Source organism: Leuciscus leuciscus (genome assembly GCF_965113295.1).
Source record: "Leuciscus leuciscus genome assembly, chromosome: 11".
Lineage (NCBI taxonomy): Eukaryota > Metazoa > Chordata > Actinopteri > Cypriniformes > Leuciscidae > Leuciscus > Leuciscus leuciscus.
Genome location: NC_138735.1, coordinates 29,854,398 through 29,882,204, shown reverse-complemented (window position 1 = coordinate 29,882,204; position 27,807 = coordinate 29,854,398). Strand labels below are relative to the sequence as shown.

Sequence of the window (27,807 nt, the reverse complement as noted above, 5' to 3'; positions counted from 1 at the left end):
GGTTTCTTGTGATTATTACCATAGAGCATGAGGAACCCTGCGAGATTAATGCAGTAGATCAAACCAGCCAGATCACATCACACGTCAACCTATCCACAAACGAGCATGGATCGGCGGAAAAAGCAGCTCGTGGAGACTGAACGCGCGTATTTATGAAGGTTTTTTGGAATAAATTGCTCATTCCGGACCAAAGTTAAACGGGCAAATCAAGGAAGACAAGATCAGATCGGTCCATCCAAAGGTCTCCCTGCGCTTCACGAGTAAGATCACTTTTCTAAACACAGATTAAATAGATCTAACATCAAAACAAACATCACGTGTCAAGCTGTAGGTTATATTTAATGTAAATGTGTGTGTTTTGAGGGATTCTGTCTCTTTAATTTGCTCGAGCGACAGTCAAATCGAATGTTACACTGTATCGTTTCTGTTCAACTTCCTTGGCGAAGTGATACAATGTAACATTGTGTCATTGAAAGAACTGTTGGTTCTAAACTCGAACGCTGGTTTTGTAAAGGTTTAAGATGTGATTTGACACCGTTTAAGTGCTGGTTTAGGCTCTGGTTTAGTGCTGGTTTATGGATGCATCTGAAGTAGGAAGTGAATTCTTAGATGTGGAAATTTTCCTTCAACAGCTGAAATTTGGTATTTTAATCAGTGGTGTGTGAAAACATCAAACTGTAAAGCTGAGTTGTGTGTGTGTGTGTGTGTGTGTGTGTGTGTGTGTGTGTGTGTGTGTGTGTGTGTGTGTGTGTGTGTGATGAGTTTGTTGTTATATGAATCATTTCATGAAAATGCTCATCTTGACTAATAGAAACTGTCTTCAATTCATCAAATCCTCATTCAGACTGAATGTCTTTCACTCTCTGTCATTCTCAGTTCTGTTTTCTGCCTGTTAGTAAGAGTATTGAAGTGCAGTTTCATTTGATCCAATGGTTTCTGTTTGTCTGTATTCAGCAATCTGTCTGTCTCTTTTGGATCAGTTGATCAGTGTGTAACAGGTGTTACTGTAGTTTGTGTGTGTAAATGTAGTGTAAGTACAGTTAGCTTTATATCAGAAGTTTTATGGTATGAGCAAATTGAGATAAGTAAAGGTGTGTGCGTTTCTATGCAGTGACTCATTTTCTCATGAATCTGCAGTTGTCAGTGTCACTTGTATGTTGTGGTTTCAATAAGTGGATTCACACATCGGCTCTCTCACCCTTCTGGAATCTGTAGCCGGTTTCCATGCGTGTGTCTGCGTACATAGGATCTTGTCAGACTGGTTTTGTGAGCTGAGGTATTGCGAAAGTGGAAGAAGATAATTTCCGTGGAACACGCACTGAACACACCTACTGGACCCACAAACTTTATGAACATGCAATCATTGGCTTACTGCTCTTTCACCTTATGATATTGCTATCATTAATGCATTGCTCGTTGAATGCATACATTCTTATGTGACAGCCCCTGTTTCTTTGGGACTTTGTGATTTTTATTGTTTGAAGTTTGCATTAAGAATATTTAGTAATGCATCTAAATAGCCAGTTACAGGAACATGTCCTCTAAACATTTTCCACATTCTGTACAGTCAGCATTTATATTTTCTTTTAATAATTCACTGATCTGGAATTTTTATGGCAATTTCTTCAGTATCTCTCAAAATATAGACAAAATTGGCATCTGTTTAATGCTTAATCACATTAACAAAAGACACACGACTGACCTCCACATACAAATATGTTCATCACAGCACATAACACTTTTGTAACGGCATGCAGTCACCCTTTCATTTTTTTCTATTCACTTTAAGACATTTTGTCTGGAAATGTATTTTAATAGTCCAAAAATATTGTCATAATTCAGAAATATTTTTTTATTTTATTTTTTATTAATACTTTAGTTGAGATTTTTGAGGTGAAATACGACCCAGAAATGTTCTTGACAGGCTTTGTGAGATTCACCCATTTATAATCTAGATTATTTGTGTACATTGAGACGAGAGATTCTGAATCCTTTAGGAGAGCCTGAGCATTGACTCTGCGCATGCGCGCTGCTGACTCGCCGTAATCCTTCCTCGCGCATCTGCGCGTGCTGGAGAGAAACAGGCTGAATTAAGAACCGAATCAAATAAATAACCGCAGCATATGCATGCACATCAAACTGCGCTTTAGACACACGCATGCTGTCATCATGAGTCCCGTGAGGAGACACGTGAAAGCACCGCTGCAGTTTGGCTGCTGGCTGTGTCTGTTTATGCGGCGCGCGGCATCAGCATCATCATCATCATCCGCTCGAGCCGAATCATGAGTGACCGAACGGGCTCACGGAACCGCACACCCGGACGAGCGCAGTTTAACCGCAGGGATTTGTCTGTATCATCCATCCGGATGCTTTCGGTGCTGGACCGCCGTTAAGACCCACATCGGACCGGCGGAACCGGAGCGCTCCTGTCCTCACCGGGCCCGAGACCACTGCACCTCACCCGAGCCTCTCTGCGCCGTTAAATATTCATAGTCATGATCTGAGTGTCAAACTTGATACTCGAGTGCCTGAGAGACAGATGAGAACCTTCACAGCCAACGCTGTCACGTTAGAAACATCTGCATGAGCTTTAGATGAGACGAGCAGCTGGATCTAGGAGGACATTCACTGCAGCACCTGCAGTCTGACCCGCTGAGGGCCTCTACTGGGTCAGGAACCCGAAGACACACACACACACACATGCATGCATACACACAGGGGTTTGCACACACACATGCTTGCGTGCATGTTGTTGTTTTATATCTGCCTGATTATATTTTCTATGCCGTAATCATATACTTACTAGAGATGCACAATAGGTGCCTGAGTTGGTATTGCCAGATTTTAAATTGATGTTTTTAATGATCATTTAAAATATTATGAGTATCATATCGGTCAGAATTAGATACAAAAAGTTACATTTTATCTTAATGTTTATAAAGTTATCCATCATTTCTGCTGAACGTTACAACAGAGTTTCAGTGCCTGATTGTAAATATAAAATGCAAAGTTATTTTGTTGGCATGCTAAACATATAGTCTCATATAGAGTCATTATATCAGTCATATTGGCCATAAAACAATATTGGTTATCTGTATCAGCCAGAGTACCTATTTAAAAATTTGGCTCGTTTTAAGATTGTCTTTTTTACTAGTTAAAACCTCTTCAAATGTCCTTATAAGTGTGTTTTTAATAGGTTGTACTATACGGCGTGGGTGTTGTTTTTAGAATTGGCCCTGGCGTGTTTCGCAGATTAAATGCATGGGCAGAACACGTATTCGCATGCATAGATGCACACAGACTCGTATGCTTGTTCTCTGGACGCTGATGTTTGTTTGCGATGAAAGGAATATTTGCTTCTGCAGGCTGGATGAAATGTGACGCATCGTAATCCCAGTGACAGCTGCGGAAAGATGAGCCACAGACAGAGAGAGAGAGAACATGATTAGAGGGACTGCGCCGTGACTCAACCAGTCGCATAGAAAAACAAGACGGGACGCGGCGCTCCAATGGAGTCTGGAAACTTTCTAGTTCCTCTTTGAAACCTTTAAACGGTGTGTTTTTGTCTCTAGTGCTTCAGTAATGTATTGTACTGCCATCCCTGAAGTGTCGTCCTTCCTCTCAGGCGAGGTTACGGCAGGTTAAGCGCTTTAGAGAGACCGGGCCCGTTGAGCTGAAGGGCCCCGTGGCCCTCGCAGACCTTTGGGAAACGGCACCCGTGGATCCTGTGAACAATTTTTTTAGCCAGCGGACTCGCATGCATGTGTGAGCGCTGTCAATCACAGGCCCTTCCTGGTGTTGTTGATCTCAGGCAGACTAGAGGAGATGTCTGACCCACCAAACTGAGATCCAGAACCTTTGACCTTTGTCGCTTGTGTGTATTTATGTGTATGAAAGACAAACAGAGGGACGCAGTGTGTGTGTTTAGAAGTTGCTCGCTGTCGTGGCAATGGGGAGTTCTGCGTCGTCCCTGACCACGGACAGAGAATCAGATCACGGGTTCGGTACGGCTCCGTTCCCCTCGGCCGCTCCGATGGGCTGGCTCAGGACCAGCCACAGCAGTCCGGTGTGGGGAACCACTTTCATCACACGCCAACAGCAGCCTATCCCACACAGAGAACGCAGGTAAACGCATGCATGCGCAGACTTCACCTCATCAGGTGATTTAAGGTCAACGTGACTGTTTACTTTGCTGATACACACTCAACAAAAATGAAGATTCATGCATTTGAATTGCAAATAAATGTCCATTATTACACAGATTTAACATGAAAGCTCATTCTAAGCCATTTGAATGCATTTTGAACATGTTTATTTAAATAAAATAAAATCTCTCTAGTTAGTAAACTATGCTATGGTTTTTTGAATGCAGAAATCTTACCTGTTTTATTTATGTACGACTCACAAATATGCATCATTTTAAGTTTATATTGAAATATATAATCAAATATATTAATTTTAAAATTTGGCCTAATATTTTTTAGTGCATCTTTTTGGTATTTTTGCAAACATTTTATACGTGCACGCTATTCTAATGAAAATGCTTGCCCGCTTTACACCATCCATTCATTTTCTGATTAATATTCCCACCCTGTATTTCATCTGGAAATGCGTAAAAATGAGTTTCAAATGCTATTTCGATTTTCGAGTTAAATTAGGATTGAGATGGTCCTGCATTCTGGGTTGTTGGTGCGTTTTGGTTCAAGGTACCATTCAAAGGTTTGGGTTTGTTTGTTTTAAGGAAATTAATACTTTTATTCAGCAAGGATGCATTAAATTGATCAAAAGTGACAGTAAAGACATTTATAATGTTACAAAATATTAATATTTAAAAGAAATGCTGTTCTTTGAGCTTTTTTATTCATCAAAAATTCAGTATAAAAAAATATGGTGATTTCCACAAAAATATGAAGCAGCGCAACTGTTTCTTGAGCATCAGATCATCATATTAGAATGATTTGTGAAGGATCATGTGACACTGAAGACTGGAGTAATGATGAGCAAACATTTGAACGGTAGTGTATGCAGTGCAGTAGGAGTGATACAGTATATAGCTGAAACATCTTGGACAGGTTCTGAATGTGTGTGTGTGTGTGTGTGTGTGTTTGATAAGCAGATGGTCTGGACTTAGCAGATGGCACTGAAGGCATCTTTTTACTCAAGGATTTTCCCTTTACCACTGTTTGCTAGGGGCATCCCGTGAACCCATGAGGTCTCGTGTGTGTGTGTGTGTGTGTGTGTGTGTGTGTGTGTGTGTGTGTGTGTGTGTGTGTGTGTGTGTGTGTGTGTGTGTGTGTGTGTGTGTGTGTGTGTGTGTGTGTGTGTGTGTGTGTGTGTGTGTGTGTGTGTGTGTGTGTGTGTGCTGATAACACACATCTTTGACAGTCTTCTCCATTACATAGACGTTAATCACGTTTGCATCATATGTTGAGGCTGGAGCTGAATCATCAGCATACTCTTGCTTGCTCTTTAAAAGAGGTGCTAATACACATTTAAAGAAAATATTCACTAAAAAAACTATAATTCTGTCATCATGTATTCACCCTCATGTTGTTGCTGCTCTTTTGCATAAAGTTTATAATCAAATAAAGTTCCTCAAGGCACATTTTTGCAAGGTTTGTCATCATCAAAACATTGGTTCTTGCATGTCTTGTTATTAACATCTTGAGTCGCCATACATAAACGATAAAGGCAGAGGGTAAGTTTTATTATAGATTAAATTAAAAGGACTTAAATTTAAGTCTATTCCTCATACAAAGCTATTGGATGGTTTCAGAAGACTTCATATATCATTTTATTTAGATTTATGGTGCTTTTATGTCATTTTTGAAGCTTGACACACTGTCCAACATTGTTAATTTTTTATGCCAAACAGTCAGGTGTTTCTGTTTAAAATGGTTTTATGATTCACAAACAGAAGAAAGTCATAGGAGTGAGTAAATTATGACAGAACTTAAATTTTTGTGTAAACGATGCCGGTACATTGAGATCAGCCAATCGTAACCCAAGTCATTTGCATAAAAAAGCAATGAACAGCCTATTTAAAGGTTCAGAGAGAGGGTGGAAAATAGTCATAAAATTATGAAAAAAAGAAAACCATGTCTATCATGATAAGTGAACCTAAGGGGAGTAAACTCAAATACTAGTAGTGCTGAATATTTCCCCGGGTTCAAGCAAACAGCGGTTCAGCTGTCAGGCTTGGAGAGATGTCATTTCTTCTGTGCACCATCTGCTGTACGCGGCTGTTCCTCTCCAAAAGTTCTAGCAGTGAAACAAACGTCTGTCATCGACCTTTTTAACAACTGACACAACACAGACAGACTCAAACAAGAGCCTTTCAGAAGTAACAAGCTCTCAGCTAGAGTCACACGGTGCACGGCGAGGCGCGTATGAATTATTCTTACTGCTAAAACAATTCCGTCATATTATTTTTATAAGGACTGAGCAGTGCAAGAAGTCGACTTGTCCTTGTGTTATTTTTCTAAAGGATTTCTTGTGTTAACAGAATCCAGGAAGCTTCACAAGCACTTTATGTAATGCGTTTCCACCAGCGTCAAATTGTGAGCCGCTTCTGTGTGTTCAAACTCATATATGCTCTGTACATATTTACTTTTTAATATCATATTTTAATATTTACTGTGTTTTTTTTTTTTTTACTTCATGTGTCTTACAGATAGGGCCCTGATGGTCAACTAGTCCAGCTAGATTAGTGAGGTTGACTAGTTTATATAGGTTTTTCTCAAATTTTGACCATGTTGAAATACATTATTATTATTATTTCATGAAAAAAATAATTATTATATTATTATGTATTTTATATTGTTTATAATCATTATAGACTATTACTATACTACACTCAATAATTTTTTTAAAGTGTTGAGCCCACATTAAAAATTGTTAATTTGAGTTATTTAAAATATTTTATAGAATTGTTCAGAATTATAGGTGTCACATTTCCATCTACTTTTCATCATTAAAGGTATAGCGGAGGATCTTTCCAAATTTTAGATAAGACCCGCCCTCTCCACTTTTTGAAAAGTTTGATTGATTCACCAGAATGATTGACAATTAGGAGGACCAATAGTTTAGACTACCCACCAGGAAGTAAAACATCCTCCGCTATACCTTTAAGTTTGTCTGAGGTGAAGTTGTGTAACGTAAAAATACAACACAGACGTGACCTTTGACACTTTGAGACATGAATGCTGTCAGAGTCCTAGTGTGACATCATGTACTTCATGAATCCAGCTGAACGCCTCTAGGGTGTGTGTGTGTGTGTGTGTGTGTGTGTGTGTGTGTGTGTGTGTGTGTGTGTGTGTGTGTGTGTGTGTGTTGATCATTATCAGGATGTTTCCTGAGTGTTTTATCAGTGGTATAGAAAAGTGAGTTGCTGCTGCTCTCAGAGGCTTTTTTTCTGAGGATTTATTCCCATAGCAACAAGCTCCTATCACCTTAACCAATCACAATTCAGAATGAACTCTCCCTGTGTCTCTCTCTAACTCAGATATACACACACAGTTGTTTAGTATGTCAGTATGCTTTTAGTATGTTGCTTTCAAAATGTTGTCCTCTTCTAAACTCAAATTCCTGGTTTGTCGGCAAATATGTTTTCATGAATATCAGGGTTGGGGCAAGCTGTCACATTCATTTTAACTTATTAATTACTATTTTATTTATTGGCCAAAACAATAGTTTGATATTTCACTGTTACCTTTCATATTTTTTGTTAACTGTTTTACTTTGTGCATTTTGCTGAAAAAATAATAAATGGTAATGGTTATTAGCAGGTTCCATTGTGACAACATGCCCCACCATCATGTGTTCCATGAACTGTGTGTGTTTTCCTGGTCAGTAATGGTGCAAATACAATCACTATTTTGTAGCTGAGGCATCAGGGTTGTTCTCTATATAGAAATGGACTTTTAAAAATAGATACTCTGAGAAATAAACAAGTAAAACTCTGACAGCTCGCCCTGTATCGTCTCCTCTATATAGGACACATCAAGCCTGAGTGCACATGTCCATATTAATTCATAAAAATGGATTGTTGTATGAATTCTGATGGCTCTTTCACCTCGTATGTCCTTTCCTCGTTTGCGCAGTGAAAGGTGTGTCTTCGCCTCAGATTTCATCTGTCCCAGATTTCCTCGTGTGACTCAAATGTGACTGTTTTTAATGGATTCTAGTCAGCATTGTTTCTACATGATGTTCATCAGCCCGAAGCCAAAAACATTATGCAGTTGGAATGCTGTTATAACGCGTATTCAGATGAACTATTTCCGTCAATAATTCCCTTCTTTCCAGCTGTGTTAATAGGTCACAGAACACACCCATGCTCTGGTTTTTTGTGTACAGGCAAGTGTGTCTTGCGCACATATCCTCGGATACTTACACAAGCTTTGATTCTTTGCATTATTTATCAGCGTGATCCTCCTCGAGCTGACAGTTAGTATCAGTACTGAGTCATATAATACACACACACACACACACACACATACGCTGTGAGGATTGGGATGAGGGCCAGTTCTGTTTGACCAGTGCTAATGACTGTGACTCGCAGTACAAATGTCTTACTGTGTGTATGCGATGGCTTTTGGAGACTCGGGGCCAAATGTCTCAGCATGCTCGCAGGGAACCGACCCAAAGACAAAACAGAGTTGTGTTTAAAACGTGCTTATGGTTTGCCTGATCTTAATATATTTGAGAGATTTTTCTCCTTTTGATTAATCATATTCATCTTTGATTAATTATTTAGTAGTAGTATTTATGCATTTATATTATCCTCCCTACTCCCTAGAATATCAACTGTAAAAACAAATCCTCATCATTTGACTATTACTATAATTCTAACTATAAAACTAATTATTAATATATTAATATTATTATTGCACCAATAATAATGATAAATGATTTAATGATTTATATATTCAAAAATATGAATTAATGCTGTTATATTTATCTAATTTTAAGTATGTTTAATTGTTTATTTGCCTATATACATAAATATATAAAATATTATTTGAAATCTATTTTATACCATACACTTATCTTCTCTACATATTCCTTTTTCTTTGCCCGCTTTTTTTGTATTGTGTATGTATTTTGCGCTCTGATTTTTCATTTTCATATCCAGTGTTAATTTCATTATTGATAGGTTTCTTTTTCTCTCTTTCTCTTTTAGTAACTCTCATTCTCCTGGTTCGATGGCTGCAGTTGTGAGGAATTCTGATTGGTCATGCGGACGCTGCACATTTCTTAACTCCAGCGGTTCCTTGCGTTGCTCCATTTGCGAAGCTCCCCGGCAGAAGCCGGATCTGAACCACATTCTGCGCCTCAGCAGTGCTGAGGAACCTCGCTGGTCCTGCCCACGCTGCACCCTGACCAATCACCATGGATTAGGCTCATGTTCTGTGTGTGGAGCCGCTCCAGTTACAGCCAATGGACCCATTCCACCCAAACAGCCCCCGCCCACTCCCGTAGACCCCGCCTCCAGCCCTGAAGCCAAAGGGCAGGTAGCCAATGGGGAGTCCCGGTGTGCGGAGTCCAACGGGGAGGTGTCTATGAGTGGGGTGGTGTCATTGGAGTGGGCGTGTCCTCGTTGTACATTAGTGAACACTCCGGTGGCGTTGTCATGCTCAGCATGTGGTGGTCCAAGAAAACTCTCCTTACCGAAAATCCCTCCCGAAGCACTAGTGGTCCCGGAAGTGCTTACACCGGTGGCGGGGTTTCCCACACAAACGACAGGAGCATCCGCGCCACTTCTCATTGATCTGACTGTAGATTCTCCACCCCAAGTACCTTCTGAAACCCCGTCTCCACCCCCCATCCCGTTTCTGCCCCCTTCCCTGTCCTCGCTTCAGAATAATCCCGTGCCTCGAAGCCGGAGGGAAGTCCCGCCCCCCGGACGGCCTCCAAACCCCGCCCCCTCACCAACATCACCCTCAACCTGCCCGCCTAACAAATCCAAGCCCCTCCCACCGTCAGACAATTACCCAATCAAGCGCCTAAGTGTGCTGGAGGAGGAGGAGCCTAACAACCCCGCCCCTCCAGTCACGTCTCCGCCCTCTTGGAAGTGCCCCGGATGCTCCGCCCCAACGGCTCCTCCTTCGTCATCCGCCGGTCGTTGCGACGCGTGTCGAGGGTCGCGGCCGGGTTCAGGTGGTGATGTCATCGACGTGTTGGGCGAATCGGTGCGCTTCACGCCGGCGTCGCCGTCCAGCCCGGACTTCAGCTCTTGGGCGTGTTCCAAATGTACGTTACGCAATCCGACGGGAACGGGCCACTGCACGGCCTGCGGATCGTCCAAACTGCACGGTTTCTCCGAGCCGTCCAACTGCTCGTCGTGTTCTCGGAAACAACCGCACTCCCACTCGCGTGCCTTCACTTCTGCCTCATCTTCCTCTGTCTCGTCCCCATCGGCGCAGGACAAGAGTGTGTGTCAGTGGACGTGTCCCGCATGCACACTGTTGAACGAAGGGAGGATGAAGAACTGCGCCGCGTGTCACACCCCGCAGCAGTACCTGAACCTGCGGAAAACAGGGAAACCGCTCAAACGCAGGGAGAGCATGCACGTGGAGGCCCGGCGACGCACGGATGAGGGAGAGGCCAAGGAATTGTGGGAAAATATCGTCAGCTTCTGTAGAGAGGTATGACACTGTCAGTTTAATGTGATTAGTGTAGTATTACTAAGTACATATGGTGGCTTCTAGACATGCACCGATTCATACTTTTTTGCCATATATGATAAAAAAAAATTATATCTAACAGCGATACTCTATATTTTACGCACATGAAAACTTATTTTCATCGTTTTATGTCAATCATGGCCACGTTGTACTATTTCGTTCCCTCATTTTTATTTAGTTAGATTGTGGTCATTATTAAACTGAGACAAGGGTACGAATTAGTACAATGATTTTCCACTTTTTTTCCTTTTTTTCAGGATCCTTTGAGTAGAAAGTTGAAAAGAACTGCGTTTATTTAAAATAGAAATCTTTTGAAACATTATTAATGTACTTCTGATCAATTTAATGCATCCTTTCTGAATAAAAGTATTCGGTGAATATATATATGCGAATCCAACCCATTAGATCTACCTAATTAATTATTAATGAACTTTTAATATCGGTTTAAATGTCAGTGATTGATACATTGGTGCACCTCTAGATATTTGTAGTGTTCACAGAATACTGTAATATATATCTCTCTATTACTCCCAGCTAAATGCTAATGTAATCATCTAAACATCCGTTCTACTCTGCTCTCTTGACATTTCATTGGTATCAAACCGCAGCTCCGTCTTTGAAATCGAGCCAGTATCAAAAACACAGTGCATTATGAAACCAGCAGCGCCCTCGTATCTGCTGAATATTTGATATATTTCTGACCTTAGAGGGGAAAGTGGTCAGACTTTGTGTTTGAGGAGATGCTGACTGCAGTTGTACAGCTTCTGAAGTTCTGTTCAGGCAGAAAGGACATAGTCAAGAGTGTCTGAAATACTCAAGAACTTCTTGTTCTTGATCCTTGTCCAGATTCAATAAATGTTTCAGAAAAGAACACAGATGCAGTTAAAACTGCTCTAAGCTTTGTCTTCCTTAATTCTGGGACTGTAAATACAGGCTCGGCCTTCACTTGCCTGAAGGTGAACTTCAACAGCTTGTCAAAGGTCTTTTTAAATCAGGAGTTTTCCTTTCCAGTTGAAACTTCTTGATATCACTGATTTGTGTCTTGACAAACCTTTGGTTAATTTTAGCCTTGAGATTGGTGGTCAAATCAAATTGACCTGTATATTTTCTCCTTGTGTAGTCAAACACCTCTTAAAGGAATGTGATTGTGCAAACCAAAGGTTGAAATCAAGGCAAGCCACAGTATGATCCAAAACAGAGCTTATAATGTCTACATTACCTGTAATACGTGCTTAGTGTCCTATTAGAGGTTGAACATATGTGACCCAGGATCACAAAACCAGTCATAAGTCGCACGGGTACAGTGCTATGCATAAGTTTAGACACCCATGCTAAAGTTGACTAAAAAGAGGAATAACAAATCATCTTTTGGAAATTGAACTTAATGCCTTAATTAAAACAATTAGGAAAAATCCAACCTTTAAGGACACCAATTTTCTTTGTGAATGAATAATGTATCGTAAATAAATAAATGTTCTTCCTTAAAATACAGGGTGCATAAGTCTGGACACCCCTATGTTAAATTCCCATAGAGGCAGGCAGATTTTTATTTTTAAAGGCCAGTTACTTCATGGATCCAGGATACTATGCATCCTGATAAAGTTCCCTTGGCCTTTGGAATTAAAATAGCCCCACATCATCACATAGCCTTCACCATACCTAGAGATTGGCATGGAGTCATTTCCATAAGATCATCTCTCAATGCAAATCAAACCAGCTATTAGGCTAACTGAAGTAAAACCATGCCAATCTCTAGGTATGGTGAAGGCTATGTGATGATGTGGGGCTATTTTAATTCCAAAGGCCAAGGGAACTTTATCAGGATGCATAGTATCCTGGATCCATGAAGTAACTGGCCTTTAAAAATAAAAATCTGCCTGCCTCTATGGGAATTTAACATAGGGGTGTCCAGACTAATGCACCCTGTATTTTAAGGAAGAACATTTATTTATTTACGATACATTATTCATTCACAAAGAAAATTGGTGTCCTTAAAGGTTGGATTTTTCCTAATTGTTTTAATTAAGGCATTAAGTTCAATTTCCAAAATATGATTTTTTTATTCCTCTTTTTAGTCAACTTTAGCATGGGTGTCTAAACTTATGCATAGCACTGTATATTTGTATGTCACAATACATTGTATGGGTCAAAATGATCGATTTTTCTTTTATGCCAAAAATCATTAGGATATTAAGTAAAGATCATGTTCCATGAAGATATTTTATAAATTTCCTACCGTAAATATATAAAACATTTATTTGTGTGAGTGAATGCAGCACAATCGCCAACATAAATGAACAACTTTAAAGGAGATTTTCTCAATGTTTCGATTTTTTTGCACCCTCAGATTCCAGATTTTCAATAGTTGTATCTCGGCCAAATATTGTCCAATCCTAAAAAAAAAACATGCATCAATGGAAAGCTTATTTATTCAGCTTTCAGATGATGTATAAATCTCAATTGCAAAAAAATGACCCATGTGACTGGTTTTGTGATCCAGGATCACATGCTACTACGGGACACTTCACGTCTCAAATGCTTCTCCAGTGACCTCTTGGGATCTGAGATGTTCTAGGGTCTCTGGTTTTCTCTGGGCCAAGCTAAGATGAAGCACATCTTTTTGCTTTTTTGTTGCATAACTAGATGGTCCTTCAGTGTTTTAGGGCACATCAGGTTGCATTAGCGTTTCCGCTGCAAATGTGACGCGGCCGTAAGCGTCCCTGACCACTTCTGAAGATGCTTTGAGCGATCTGATCTGAGAACTTGTGATCAAATCAACCTAGATGAATGTTAGTTTCAGTTAAATGTGCAGCTGTGGTTTGACACAGATGTTCTCACTTCAGAATGAAAGATGACGCATCATTAACTTAAGTACCTGATGATTTTTTTCTGCATATTTAGCACGTTGTATGTTAACATACTATGATTAAAAATCAGGTAGCATTTCCAACACTCTCTTTCTATTTGCAAATGAGATTTCGAACATCTAAAATGCAAGTTGGCATTTATATTCACCACACTTCCATGTCTGAACACATCTTTCCCAGCGCCCGGTCCGATCTGCGACTGTCTGCGCTCGCAACCTGGGAGACGTATTTTTAGAAATGGTTGCAACAGCAATTAAACAGCTCCCCAGAGTCCAAATGACCCCTATTTCTCCGGCATATACGTGTTTTTCCTGTGACGATATACGTTCCTGCAGAATATCTGGAGCAGTTTTGGTCCAGAAGCTTCTGTCCTGGTTTATTGCGTCTTTACATGTTTCGTCACTCTTCACAGTGTCTTTATCTGATGCACAAAATGTAGACTTTATAAAGATGTTCACTCCGACATTGATTAGTTGTAGCATTGTTGTTTTTATTAAGGTGACCTGGCATTCTAAGGATTTTATTCTAAATGTATTAAACCATAATAAACTAAGTCTAGATGCTTTGAATAAAATTCACTTCCAGTGTGCATGTGTGTATTATAAACACATTATTTAATGATGGCAAAAATGATCTACATAATTATTATTATTTTTCTTATACCATATTTATTAAAAATATTATAGTTCATTTTAGTTAAGTTAATTTTATATTGTATTCACAGTATTTAGTGATGAAAAATGAGATTGCGTAAATTTGCGACTTTTTTTAATACCATATTACAAAATATTATTAATATTATCAAATATTACATTTGAATTAATTTATGTTATATGTATTGGCAATGACGGCAAATAAGATCTACACGAATAAAAAAAAAAATATATATTTTACATCATATTTATTAAAAATATTATCGTAGAATTTTAGTTAATTTTATATCGTATACACATTGTAATGATGACAAATAAGATCTACATATATTTTAATAAAATTGCTTTACTGTATTTATTAAAATATTATATTACATTATAAATAATTCATATAATTTTATAATTACATTTTTTTCATATACTTATTTAATGTTGGAAAATGTGATCTGATTTGTAAATTAAGATATATCTGTATATATCTGTCTTACTGTGTGCTAAATAATTTTTTTAAATTGTAATTCATTTTATTTTCTCTACACATTTAATGATGGCAAATCCTGTTTTGTGTGTGTGTAATACCTTACAGAGTTCTTGTGTGTTTGTTGTAGAACGCGGTGAACTTCGTGGATGACAGTTTCCCTCCTGGTCCGCGTTCGGTCGGGTTCCCCGAGAATGACAGCGTCCAGCAGCGAATCAAAAAGTGGCTCCGCCCTCATGAGATTAACTGCAATAATTTTAAGGATCGTGGTGTGAAATGGTCCGTGTTCAGGACGCCCCGCCCCTCTGACATTCTGCAAGGCCTTCTGGGTAATTGCTGGTAAGAGAAGTGTCTCTGTCAACTAGTGTACTGCATACAGCTCAGTAAATAGTGTAGACTGCCTACAATTTAATCACAATTGTATGTATAATACTGTATTTTAAATATTTGTGCAAGTGTGTTTATGCTCAAAAAGCACAGTTTAAAGCACAGTTTAGTGGTTCGTTCAAAGTTTTTTGAGGAAGTGATGTAGGATTGAAATGTTGATGAGTTGCTGCTGTGTTTCGCAGGTTCTTAAGCGCTCTGGCAGTGCTAGCGGAGCGACCCGAGTTGGTGGAGCGTGTGATGATCACCAGAACCATGTGCCATGAGGGAGCGTATCAGGTCCGGCTCTGTAAGGATGGAACGTGGACCACGGTTCTGGTGGACGACATGCTGCCCTGCGACGAGTACGGGTTTCTGCTGTTCTCACAGGTTTGTGTTGCTGTGCTTGAGTTTGTTACGCCTGATTTATTTAAGCCCTTATTTTGTCATTTTTTGCCTGATCATGATTATTTGAGAGAACCACAGTCACTGAGCAGTTTCAAAAGTTGCCAACCAAAGTAAATAAAGAATTGCACATTTTTACCTGCTAATCAACATGTGAAGTAGTGATAAAGTAATTGTAAAATCAATGGCATGGCAAATATTTTTTATCTAAAAGAGAGAGAAATATATATATACATTGAAAATATTACTTTTATTTATACAGTACAGGCCAAAAGTTTGGAAACATTACTATTTTTTATTTTTTTGAAAGAAGTTTCTTCTGCTCATCAAGCCTGCATTTATTTGATCAAAAATACAGAAGAAAAAAGTAATATTGTGATATATTATTACAATTTATTACATATAATTTATTTCTGTGATGCAAAGCTGAATTTTCAGGATCATTACTCCAGTCTTCAGTGTCACATGTGACATACAGTCTATCACATGATCCTTTAGAAATCATTCTAATATTCTGATTTATTATGAGTGTTGGACACAGTTCTGCTGACTAATATATTTGATGAATAAAAGGTTAAAAAGAACTGAATTTATTCAAAATAAAAAAATATTTTCTAATAATATAAATCTTCTTTACTATCACTTTTTATCAATTTAACACATCCTTGCTGAATAAAAGTATTGATTTATTTCAAAAAAAGAAAGAAAAAAAATAACTGACCCCAAATGACTGACCAGTAGTGGATATTGTTGTTACAAAAGATTTCTATTTTTAAAACATTTGCTTCTTTTTTTAATTTTTTAATTTTTTAATTTATTTTTTAATTTATCAAAGTATCCTAAAAAAGTATCACAGGTTATGAATAAATATTAAGCAGCAGAACTGTGTCCAACACTCATAATAAATTAGAATATTAGAATGATTGCTAAAGGATCATGTGATAGACTGGATGTCACATGTGACACTTAAGACTGGAGTAATGATCCTGAAAATTCAGCTTTGCATCACAGGAATAAATTATTTTTTAAAGTATATTCAAATAGAAAACTATTATTTTAAGTTGTAATAATATTTCACAATATTACAGTTTTTTTCTGTATTTTTGATCAAATAAATGCAGGCTTGATGAGCAGAAGAAACTTCTTTCAAAAACATTAAAAATAGTAATGTTTCCAAACTTTTGGCCTGTACTATATATATATATATATATATATAAATATAAATTGGTAAATATTATTGCTGTCAATAAGTATATTGAATGTAATAATATTACTATATTTTAAATATTTTTTATGAAAGTGAAGATTTCAATCAATGCAAGTACTTTTCTTCTTAAGCTCACACTGCAAGTGACAAGCAAAGCACTTTTTTGCATGACAATTAGTCATCAGTCAAAATTTCGGAATGATGACACTGAGTAAAAGATGTTAACAAAACACAATTATAAATTGTACATTTAAAAATAGTTCCTTTACTGCATTTTCTTTTAATTATTTTTTTTATTGCATAATTATAAATCAGTAAAAAAAGCAAATAATACAAAACAATGAACATGAACGCGGGGATACAGAGAAAAGTAATAATTAAAAAAAAGAAAAATAATCCTTTGCTCCATTTATTCCGTCCCCGTGTGCTGCTTTATTTCCTGCTAAAGGCTTGTGTTGTTGAATGTCCAGGCTCAGCGGAGGCAGCTGTGGGTGGCGCTGATAGAAAAGGCTCTAGCGAAGCTCCACGGCTCGTATTTTGCGCTGCAGGCCGGTCGTGCCATCGAGGGTTTGGCGACGCTCACTGGCGCCCCCTGTGAGAGTCTGATGCTGCAGGTCAGCTCAACCAACCCCCGTGAAGAGCCAATCGACACGGACCTCATATGGGCCAAAATGCTCAGCTCCAAAGAGGCGGGGTACGACTTACACACACTCAGGATTATTATACTAATTGTCCTGGAAATTGAGCCCTGTAATTTATTCACTATGCTCCGGACTCACTAATTTCAAGGCACATTATAAGATGACAAGACATCTTTTGTCCTTTATAATAAAGGCTAAAAGCCAAGACAAGAAAATTGGATTAAATAAAAAAATAAATAAAGTGTGCCACTACAAATTGGAAAGTGCCTTTTAAAGTGTTTCTAGGCTACTTGTCAATTTCAGGGCTCAAATTACCAGGCAATTAGTGTCCGCATGCACACAGTATCAGCTGAAAAGCACACATTATATTGCAAAAGATTGGTATTAATATAATGTATAAACATTGTCTATAACTGTTATTAGAATATTTATAATAAATATTATAATATGTCTTAAAGACACACTTATCGGATATTTTCAATCATTATATTAAATGTTGTTATAATGTTTTTGTGATTCTCCTGGTGTGTTATATTCTGTATGTTTATTTGTTTTGGAAACGGTCTAAATATTATTTTTAAAAATAGTATAAAATATATCAGCTAAAAAATATGAATAAACAAGATTAATATGTTGTATATATTTTGAATTGAAGGTGCTATGAAGTGTGTTATTTAATAATTTGAATATATGGTATTTATATGCCAGGGTTATTATTATTATAGTTAACTAATACCATAAAATAACATTATTGTTACTTGAAATAAAATATAAAAAAAGCTGCATTTCTAATTTTCATTTAGTTTAACTAACATAACTAAAACTAATGCTGAAATACAAATCTATAAAGACTATATATATTACAATAAGGTCCTGTTAGATAACATTAATTAATGCATTAACTAACATTAACTGAGCAATACATTTGATACAGTATTTATTCATCTTTGTGAAAATTAATTTAAAAAAAGCTCAGATCCATTAAATAATATTAACAGATAAAATGTGCTAGAAAATGTTGAAATTATTATTAACTAAGATTAATACATGCTTTAGAAGTGTTTATCATTCTTAGTCCGTTAACTAATGTAAACAAATGAAAGATTATTGTAAAGTGTTTTACACCGTGTAAAAACACAACAAAATTACTAAAACATTAAATGGAAAATCAAAAAAATTTAAAACGAATTCAAGTTATTAATAGAAACTAATAGTATATCACTGATACTAAAATAACACTGTTATATGCTTGTAAGTAAATAAGTGAATGATGAATATTGACTAGGCGTTCTCTGTGTGTGTCAGTTTTCTGATGGGAGCGTCTTGTGGAGGCGGGAACATGAAGGTTGATGATGCTGTGTATGAGTCTCTGGGTCTCCGTCCGAGACACGCGTACTCCATACTGGACGTCAGAGACGTGCAGGGCTACAGGTCAGACACACATTCACAACATACACACTGTTGAAGAAGGGCTTGTTCACCCATACGACACTAAAGATGACGTATAACACTGCTTTCCATAGAATAGAAATGATTCACGCTGTCATGCTTTTAAAAAAGGACAAAAAATGTAGTCCATACTGGTTTTCTGAGGTCATACGATCAGCATGAAGAGCAATTCTTCACATGCATGAGGAAGTCAGTTGTTTTTATATTGCCGGGTTCTTCCTGCATTAAAAAAAATTAAATAAAACAAAATTAAAACTAGTTTTTTGTCCCGCCAAAGCCTTATTTGATTAGTTATTATGATTTATGAGTGATGTAGATGTGTGTGACAGGGCACATGTTAAGTGTTTTCAGAACAAAGCAAGTTGTTGTTAGCTAGCTGCTAATTGTATACACTGTAAAAAAATAAAAAAATAAAAAAAAAGTTGCTGCCTTAAAGATCCAAGTTGATTTTACTCAAAAATTTAAGTAATTTCAACTTAAATTACATTAAACTGACTTAAAAAATGAGTTAAATCTTGTATAATTGCTTAACTTAACTTACTTTGATGAGTTAAAGCAATGTAAAAACACACGTTGTCAACTTATTGATCGTATAATTTTTTACAGTGTTGTAGAAAATTAGATTATTTGTTAAAACAAACTTTTTAATCCTACTTTTTAATATTGATATGATTATATACCAGAATAACTATAAGTAAACAACGAGGAACAAAAGAAACAAACATCAAGGTAAGAGAACATACATAATATATGCGATATCAAAATAATTTCACATTGTGAATAAAATCACAAACTGTTCCTTCGCAATATATTAAATATATTGTCAGTATTGGGACTCGCAGATCATATAGGGTACTTTTTGTTGTCCACCGAAGAGCATGTTGTGATGGAGTAATAAAGCCTTCGCTCGTGTGTGAGTGGTCATAAAGGACTGTGCTGTTTCAGACTGCTGCGTCTGAGGAACCCCTGGGGCCGGTTCTCCTGGAACGGCTCCTGGTCGGACGAGTGGGCCGATTGGCCGCAGCATCTGCGTCACGAGCTCATGGCTCACGGCAGCAGTGAAGGCGTGTTCTGGATGGAGTACGGAGACTTCATTAAGTGAGTCATTAGCTGCTTCATCTGTGCTAAATTGACCTTTAATCTGAGATGATCTTCATCAGAGCTTTCCATAAATAAAGAGGATCTCATTAGTGGCCAGAAGAGGCTCATGGCCTGTATATTACTTGTATGTTCGATTATATCATGTGGTTTTTTTATTCTTTTTTTAATTATATACATATTAATGATGGCAAATGAGATCTACATACATGTTTAAAAAAGTATTAAAATTATCATATCAAAGCAATGTTTTCTGAAAATCCTAATTAAAGAATTATATTGAACTTTTAATACATTTTTTATTATATACATATTATTTAATGACAAATGGAATCTACTTTATTTTACATATTTATTTTAAAAAGTATTGTTAACATTTTAATTTATTTTACATATTATTTAATGATGATCTACATACATACATTTGAAAGCAAAAATAAATTACTTCATTATACCATATTGAAAATATTGAAAATAAAATTTTATATTTAATACATTGTTAATGTTCACAAATGAGAAACAAGAAATTAAAGACTTGTTTCAAACTATATTAATTACAAATATTATATTAAAATGTAACATATATATTTTTTTATATAAATATATAAAAAAAAATTACACCATATTTATTAAGTTATAAATAATTATTGTTTTAATACAATTATTAAATTAAAATGATTAATTTAGTATTTTATACATGTTGTTCAATAATAAAAATAAGGAAAAATAAGTTATTTCTTAAAATAATATTATTACTTAAAAAATATATATATATTACTTATGATTATTATTATTATATTATTATCTTGTACTATCAATCAACAAATCAAGATTTTGGAACTGATTCTAAGACATTTCCGTTCATCAGCCAATCAGGTTTAATTATCAACTGATGCTCAAAATGGCCAAAATATAAGATTTTCCCCCCATGTATCAGTAGATGTAGTGAAATAACCAGAAGATGGTTGGTGAATGTTGTGTGTAGGTACTTTGACTCGGTGGATATCTGCAAGATTCACGCTGATTGGCAGGAGGTGCGTCTGCAGGGCTGCTTCCCGTGCCGGGCGAGTAAACCGGTGACCGTAACCGCGCTCACAGTCCTGGAGAGAACCGCGCTGGAGTTCGCCCTCTTCCAGGAGGGCAGCAGGTACATCACATCAAAATGAATAAAGACATCAAATATTAATCATAAAAACAACAACAAAAATAAAACCGCTCTCAATCCACCAGGCGCTCAGACACGGCTGACAGTCACCTGTTGGATCTGTGCATTATGGTCTTCCGGGCCTCGTTCGGTAACGGGAATAAGCTGGTACTGGGGCGTCTGTTAGCACACAGCAAGCGCGCGGTGAAGAAGTTTGTAGGATGTGATGTGATGCTGGAGCCGGGAGAGTACGCGGTGGTTTGCTGTGCCTTCAACCACTGGCAGATGGACCTGACCGGGACGTCAACACCAGGTACACAGACGGAGAGACGACGCTGGATTATAAACACTGGACGAGATTAAACAGGCCATATTATGCCTATTTACAAAGTCTTGATTTAGTTTTTGGGCTCTATGTTTTCATGTTAAAACATTATTTTTCCCATATTTGCAGCTCCTCTCTTCCCAGTCTGTCAGTAACGCTCTGTTTAGTTCTAGTCATGTCCGGTTCGCGAACGAATCGGTTCTTTTTAGCTGAATCAGTTCACCAAATCGGACTGAACCGTCTGAAACCGTTCGATGCTCAAGTCAAGTCAGCACAGATCTACAAGTTCCTCAGTCTAACTCACTTTCAGACGTGTCTGACAGTCACTCCATCTCCGAATGAGCCAATGTCCAGGAGTATTTGATCCTATGATGTCGGTTAGTTTTGCTAACTCGTTCAGCGCTCCAGTCAGTCCAACAGTACACTGAACTGAGAACAGTCTTTCCGGCATGTCCGACATGTGTGCCGAGGGTTTCATAATGGGGCAAAATGAGTCGTTTAATGGTTACAACAGTTCCAGAGTCGGATATGTCCACAAACAAACAACGAGCCGCTGATACGAGCATATGCGTGAACGAGCAGTTGACTTGAATGAGGGGTGACATTATTGAATTTTTTTACATTTTAATGGTTTCTCATGGTTTATTGTATAAAGGTGAGTTGATTAAGACTAGTTCATTCACTATATACAGTACAGGCCAAAAGTTTGGACACATTACTATTTTTTATGTTTTTGAAAGAAGTTTCTTCTGCTCATCAAGCCTGCATTTATTTGATCAAAAATACAGAAAAAAAAATGTAATATTGTGATATATTATTACAATTTAAAATAATTGGTTTTCAATTTATTATACTTTAAATTATCATTTATTTCTGTGATGCAAAGCTGAATTTTCAGGATCATTACTCCAGTCTATCACATGATCCTTTAGAAATCATTCTAATATTCTGATTTATTATGAGTGTTGGACACAGTTCTGCTGACTAATATATTTGATGAATAAAAGGTTAAAAAGAACTGCATTTATTCAAAATAAAAAAAGATTTTCTAATAATATAAATCTTCTTTACTATCACTTTTTATAAATTTAACACATCCTTGCTGAATAAAAGTATTGATTTATTTCAAAAAAAGAAAGAAAAAAAATAACTGACCCCAAATTACTGACCAGTGGTGTATATTGCTGTTACAAAAGATTTCTATTTTTAAAACATTTTCTTCTTTTTTTATTTTTATTTTTTTACTTTTTATTCATCAAAGTATCCTAAAAAAGTATCACAGGTTATGAAAAAATATTAAGCAGCAGAACTGTTTCCAACTTTGATAATGAATCATCATATTAGAATGATTTCTAAAGGATCATGTGATAGACTGGAGTAATGATCCTGAAAAAATTCAGCTTTGCATCACAGAAATAAATGATAATTTAAAGTATAATAAATTGAAAACCAATTATTTTAAATTGTAATAATAAATCACAACATTACTTTTTTTTCTGTATTTTTGATCAAATAAATGCAGGCTTGATGAGCAGAAGAAACTTCTTTCAAAAACATTAAAAATAGTAATGTGTCCAAACTTTTGGCCTGTTCTGTATGCTTTAGACACGTAAAACATCCGCATTTCACATCATTATTGGGTGCTTTTATAGTAGAATTGTGTATATGCGACATCGTTGTGTGATTATGGTGAATCGTTTTTTTTAACCGGTTCATTGAACCGTCCGAAAGAACCAGCTCGCAGAAAATAATTGGACTGTGTCTTAAATCGTCCCCTATATCCTTAAATACAGCACTATTTGACGGGACAGCCACCGATGTGCGCTCAACGGCTAGAAAATACCCATAATGCACGGTGAGAGTCGTGCACTGAATGAATTTATATATTATGTCTGACCAGAAGATGGCGCTGCAGCTGAATCCATCCATCCATTTTCCAAATTATAGCAGAATATCATACTGTATAAATTCCTTTTAATTGATTACTACATTGTTTAATTAAGGTTTATACATCGTTTTCATGCCCCGCCCCCTTACCATATCCGCCAGTTGCAACACAGTACTAACTCATCCAGGCCCCGCCCCTTTATTCTGCTTATGAATTATTTCAATGAGGAATATTGTGAAGTGTTTGTTCCTGGAAGAACAAAAACTGAAGACTACAAGTTTCAGGGAGTTCAGAGACAGTGACACTGATGTAGAGAAGAGCTCCCGCTGGAGGGACTTTATGCTCAAACAGCAACATTACACACTAGAGAAAGATGAATATGGGGAAAAAAGCACAATAGGTCCTCTTCATCATGTTGTGCGTGTTTTGACAGTGTCAAGCCCCACTAACGCTCGGAGACCCAGTCAGGATTTCCCAGGGTACATCTTGGCCATCTACAGCTCCAGACAGGTGATGGTGGAGCAGGTGGAGGCCTCGTCCACAACACTCGCTGATGCCATCATCCTGATGACGGAGAACAAGGGAGAGAGACATGAGGTACAGGAACACACACACACACACACACACACACACACACTGTACGGAGAGTTCTAATAATTTATATTATATATATAGTATTATTTCTTTTTTTATTTTATATATATTTGTTGCATGATTTATACATTATATAGTATTTATTTTATTTGATATATATATATATATATATATATATATATATGATATTTATATATTATGTAAATGTATATTTACAAAATAATATATAATGAATATATACATTATAGTATTAATCATAATTATATATATATATATATATATATATATATAATATAAAATACATTTAAAATAAACAATAATATACAATAATAAGAAATACATATTATATTAATATAAAAATAAATAATATAAAACAATTTAATTTTAATATTTTTAATAAATATTTTTTTATATATTATTAGACATTTATAATAAATGTTTAGTATGTATGTCTATTATATACGGTGTGTGTATATATGTATATGTGTGTATATATATAATTATTTTATTACTTATATTTGTGATTTCTTGATCTCATGTCTAAGGGTCGTGAAGGGATGACATGTTACTACCTGACTCACGGGTGGGCGGGGCTTATCGTCGTCGTGGAGAACCGTCACCCAAAGTACTACCTCCATGTGTCATGTGACTGTACCGACAGCTTCAATGTGGTGTCGACCCGAGGCAGCCTGAAGACCATCGACAGCGTGCCGCCCTTGCACAGGTAAACACACAGTGTGCACTGAAAGTGATTCGCTTCTCCTCTCTGAAGTTTGCGGAAACATCAATTCTTTTTTTTATTCGTTTAGTTAACAGGAACATTGCACATTAATAAAACATTTCTGTAAATGCACCAGAATTAGCCAAAGGCTATTTTTCATCTGTAGTCCCTGGACAGGATCGTGCTCAGAACAGGCCGTTGTTCCTTCAGCTCCAGATGAAAACACTGTGAATGTTAGTCCTGTCAGTTCCTGAAGTGTTTTTACTCAAGGTTTGTTCACAGCGAGAGCGAGAGCCACACTCCGGTGGAAGTGTTCACAGCTGAATCACTCTCCGGTCATTCACATGCTTTAAATCCAGCCCTCGCCGTCCTGCTAATGCTGTGTCAGTCAACACCGTTACTCATTTCCATTCAATAAAGTCACGAGTAAAGATAATTTATAATAATAATTTTGAGCTTCAGTTTAGTAGAGTGAAAAAAATTTAAATAAAATAAAGATGTGTAGTTCCTACATAGGAGTTACATTAATATAAAAATGATAATAATATAACATAATAATATAAATATCTTGTTTTAATTATTATAAATATCTTATGTATATGCATCTACCATAAATTAAAAAGGAAAATGAATTCTGTTTTTAGGACCATTATTTTATTATTATTTTCATCATCATTATTATTACACTTTCATGACAATTAAGTACATTTTCCCTTAGACTCACAATTCAGTTGACTTTGGTGTTAGCAGTAAATAAACATTTTATATTGTTATCATCTGTATTTAGTCCATGTTTTCTCTAAAGCCTACTTGTCTGCATTGAGTGAAAGTGGAATATATTAATAATTTTGGATTCATTCAGTGACAGCATTGCAATGCATCTTCTCTGTGAAGTAAACATGTGATGTTGCTTTCAAACTAGGCAAAGAAAGTATCTTTATATGTGACCCTGGATCACAAAACCAGTCACATGTCGCACGGGTATCTCTGTGGCAATAGCCAACAATACATACATTGTATGGGTCAAAATTATAGATTTTTCTTTTAAGCCAAAAATCATTAGGATATTAAGTAAAGATTATGTTCCATGAAGATATTTTGTACATTTCCTACCGTAAATACATAAAACATTTATTTTTGTGAGTGAATGCAGCACAATCGTGAACATAAATGAACAACTTTAAAGGAGATTTTCTCAATGTTTCGATTTTTTTGCACCCTCAGATTCCAGATGTTCAAATACTGTAGTTGTATCTCGACCAAATATTGTCCTATCCTAACAAACCATACATCAATGGAAAGCTTATTTATTCAGCTTTCACGTGATGGATAAAAAAGTGCTCTCTGTGCAGGTGTTTCCACTAACCGAGCAGCAGTGTCATGTATTCTAAGACTAACCTGTGTGTTTTCTGTCGTGTGTTTCAGACAGGTACTGGTGGTCCTGTCCCAGTTGGAGGGGAACGCTGGATTCTCCATCACACACAGACTGGCCCATAGGAAAGCAGCGCAGGCGTCTCTGGGCGACTGGACGTCTAGTAAAGCCACACACTCGCCCCAACTTACCCCGGACACTGACGGACTGCACAGACCGCGGCCGCTTTGACACACGCTTAAACACACACACACACACACACATAGACAGACATGAAACTACATAGACCAATGCAGACCCGTGCTGATGAACGCACACGCTGGAACTGAGACGGTCTGGGCGGAACTACTGAGCCAATCACACGTCTGCTCACTGAGCCAAGACCCGCCCACTGCACACACACACACACACACACACACACACGTGTCATGATGAACTGTCATTCAGATCGGCTCCTGGAGTCTCGCCTGCGTCTCCTGTCAGCTGACTTCACTTTTTAATTTCTTTTATGTGCGCTCAGTCAGAGAGTGAATCTCACGAAAATACTTCATGTGGCTCAGGTCACCCAAAAGAAAGAACAACTCATCAAAAAGAAAAATATGATATTTAAAGAAAAAGCTAAATGGAGCCTGTTTCTGGGATCATTATATATATCTTTATATTAGGAGAAAAAACAGCACATTTTCTCCTAAAATTCACATTACTTTAAGACTTCTTCATTTTTATTATTATTATTATAATTAGAGTTTCAATTATATTCGATTATTTTCATGGCAATTAACCACGTTTTCCCACAAATTCACACTTTTGGACAAATAATTTTATAATTTTTATTATTTAGAATTATTTTTACTAGATTCTTATTACTTGAATACAGTATTTTTGCTGGCTTGTAAATCATAAAGTAAAAAAAAAAGATTTTAAAGCCACATTAAAGGCAGAACAACAAATATCTATAATATCTCTAAATAATTTTTATCATAATTTTAAATAACATATCAGGTTTTTTTTTCCACATTTCAGTAATGAGAATACGATCTGAATTTGGGGAAAATTGCCATGAAAATTGTCGTCACAATGCAGGACATCTTCCTTTCCTTAAACAGAATAAATCGTTATTCTTCCTTCAATCTTAGGGTGAAATGTGCCAATCTCATGACATGTTTTGTGAGATTTAGGTTTCTCGCCGTTCTGACAGCCAATCAGCAAACTGTATCTGGGGTCACATGATCAGCATGTGTAATGGAAGGACAAATGGTGATACTTGATTTTAGAGGAAGGCCACGTGTGCGAGGGGTTTATGTGGACGCGTTACATGCGTGAACCATCTTTTACTTTGTGTTTTAGTAAAGCGGAACCTTTCTGAGAGAAGCACAAGTTAAGCTGTGAGCTGATCTGTCATCAGTTTGATTCATGAGCATGATGATGTCATAGCTGTACGACCTGTGCTGGATCTGATTGGTCGAGGGCCGGCGAGTTTGACTATCTCTGTGCACTGATGTTTTAGTCCAGCGTCTCTGCATCTTGAGTACCCGTGTGTTTCCCTCCCTCTGGATGTTGTGTTGCTCATTGTCTCCCTCTGTTGGTGGCGCTGGCGTGACGTCACACACATCCCCTGTCTTTCTTTCGTGACGTCACACTCGTCCTCTGTCTTTCTTTTTGTAAATTGTACAGCGCTGTTCCCCTCTGCACAATCCAATCTGAAGTACTCGCTGTAATTATACAGATCTCTGTCGGTCAGGAGTATAATATGTAGAATATTTTATTGATTCTTGGACAAAAAATGTATAAAAGTCTAAAAAATCTGTACGGTTCATTTGCAATCTCAGGTTCTGTTGGACCAAATGACAAATAAAGTTTTGTTTTTTGTTTCTTTATTTTTTAATCAAGAAACATGTGAGTTACTGATTTTTATTT

General features: G+C 36.9%; 1 protein-coding gene across 2 annotated transcripts; it reads left to right on the top strand.

Moving 5' to 3' along the window:
- capn15 (calpain 15) lies at nucleotides 1-27,775 on the top strand. 2 transcript variants are annotated; one of them, XM_082183444.1, is made up of 13 exons: nucleotides 1-260; nucleotides 3,366-4,125; nucleotides 9,182-10,646; nucleotides 14,814-15,022; nucleotides 15,253-15,436; nucleotides 17,129-17,352; nucleotides 18,605-18,730; nucleotides 19,694-19,846; nucleotides 20,832-20,993; nucleotides 21,077-21,303; nucleotides 23,637-23,800; nucleotides 24,343-24,521; nucleotides 25,944-27,775. In XM_082183444.1, exons 2-13 carry the CDS (start codon nucleotides 3,950-3,952, stop codon nucleotides 26,119-26,121), a joined length of 3,447 nt encoding a protein of 1,148 aa, XP_082039570.1. In that variant the 5' UTR covers nucleotides 1-260; nucleotides 3,366-3,949; the 3' UTR covers nucleotides 26,122-27,775. The 2 variants fall into 2 exon arrangements, with proteins under 2 accessions (XP_082039570.1, XP_082039571.1); XM_082183445.1 differs by lacking the exon at nucleotides 3,366-4,125 and having other exon boundaries at nucleotides 3-260.
- The last annotated feature ends 32 nt before the right edge of the window (nucleotides 27,776-27,807 follow it).